The 1,563-nt window shown below is 53.1% G+C and overlaps 1 protein-coding gene across 1 annotated transcript; it reads left to right on the top strand.

Annotated features, from left to right (window-relative positions):
• The first annotated feature begins 617 nt into the window (after positions 1-617).
• On the top strand, positions 618-1,280 carry LOC144948186 (histone H1.2-like). Its single transcript, XM_078877616.1, has one exon. The coding sequence runs from the start codon at positions 618-620 to the stop codon at positions 1,278-1,280; it is 663 nt and encodes a 220-aa protein (XP_078733742.1).
• The last annotated feature ends 283 nt before the right edge of the window (positions 1,281-1,563 follow it).

Here is a 1,563-nt window from a genome sequence, read left to right as displayed (position 1 = left end):
TTTCAAAGTTCGATTAAAACGTCCAGTTAAAAGTTCGGTGACAAGGGACTGTTGACATGGCGCGCAGTCCTCACCATAGCGCGAGAGGAGGAATCGCGAGCGCGCGAGGCAAAACTTAAATAGAAAATATTTCGTTGGAATTAAATATGAGTAGTCTGTTGAAGCATCTTGTCTTGCAAAAAATTCGAGTGCGTTTAAAATAGTGTTCATCAGTAACACTTTTGAAAACCGACAATCGTCATAGCATGCCCTGACCGAACAATGTCTCCCAAATGTTGGTTGTTCACTTGTTTTGAATTATAATTTATATCGTGAGCATTGTCGTATATTGCATAAGTAACGTACATTAAAGAAGTGATCTTCGTGATAATGTATCAACTAGATGCATGTAAGTATGAACGTTACGGGAGTAATCGAGCCCAAAGGCAGGCGTGATAAACACAGTGAGTATGGTGGCAACTCCCTCACCAGAGCTGAGTTCTGGATGATCTCAGCGACGTCCGCATTCAGTACGCCGCTTCTATAATAACCTCGGGCCTGGAGAACACTCGTTTCGAATTCGTGAGAGCGCTGATTTCGATTTCAAAGAGGCGAGGCGATAAAAGCGACGTCTTGAGATGGCGGAAACTGCTCCTGCTCAACCACCAGCTGCGGCTACTTCAGCGCCTAAAAGCCCCAAGAAGAAGCGCGCCGCTCCAAAGGCCAAGAAGGTCGGCCCCAGCGTGTCCGAGCTCATCCTCAAGGCTCTGGCCAGCAGCAAGGAGAGGAACGGCGTGTCTCTTCCTGCGCTCAAAAAGTCGCTTGCTGCCGGAGGATACGACGTGGAGAAGAACAATGCCCGCGTGAAGTTGGCCATCAAGAAGCTCGTGGCCAAAGACGCCGTGGCGCAAGTGAAGGGCAGCGGCGCGTCTGGCTCTTTCAAACTCAACAAGGAAAAGGCTGCCGCAAAGGCGAAGCCCAAGTCGTCAACGGCAAAGCCCGCAGCTAAAAAGCCCGCGGCAGCCAAGAAGGTGAAGAAGCCCGCGGCAGCCAAGAAGACCGCGCCCAAGAAGTCTCCCAAGAAAGCAAAGAAGCCCGCGGCTGCCAAGGCGGCCAAGAGCCCCAAAAAGGTGAAGTTGGCTGTTAAGCCCAAGAAGGCGGCGAAGAGCCCAGCCAAGCCCAAGGCTGCGAAGCCCAAGGTCGCTAAGCCCAAGACCGTCAAGGCCAAGGCCGCCAAACCCAAGGTGGCCAAGCCCAAGAAGGCCGCGGCCAAGCCCAAGAAGACTGCGCCAAAGAAGTGAATCCGATCGGACGACGCTCGATTCACTCCACCTCAACGGCTCTTTTCAGAGCCACCCACTTAGTTAAAAAAGTGAACCAGATGCTGCTGCGCTTCAATTAGTTCATCGTTAACACATGACAGTGTATTACGTTGCTGTTGAATGCGTGCCATATTCTGTAAGTTGTGGTGCCACAGCGACGGGGCCGCTCGGCCGAGCCAGGGAGCCGCCCGGCTTCCACCGCCGCACTGCCCCCCATCACCCCCCCCACATAAACACGCACCCGCACCCACGTAGGGCCTCG

This window comes from Lampetra fluviatilis, chromosome 48 (assembly GCF_964198595.1).
Source record: "Lampetra fluviatilis chromosome 48, kcLamFluv1.1, whole genome shotgun sequence".
Lineage (NCBI taxonomy): Eukaryota > Metazoa > Chordata > Hyperoartia > Petromyzontiformes > Petromyzontidae > Lampetra > Lampetra fluviatilis.
Note: the sequence above shows the minus strand (reverse complement) of the source record. Positions and strands in the feature narration are given on the sequence as shown.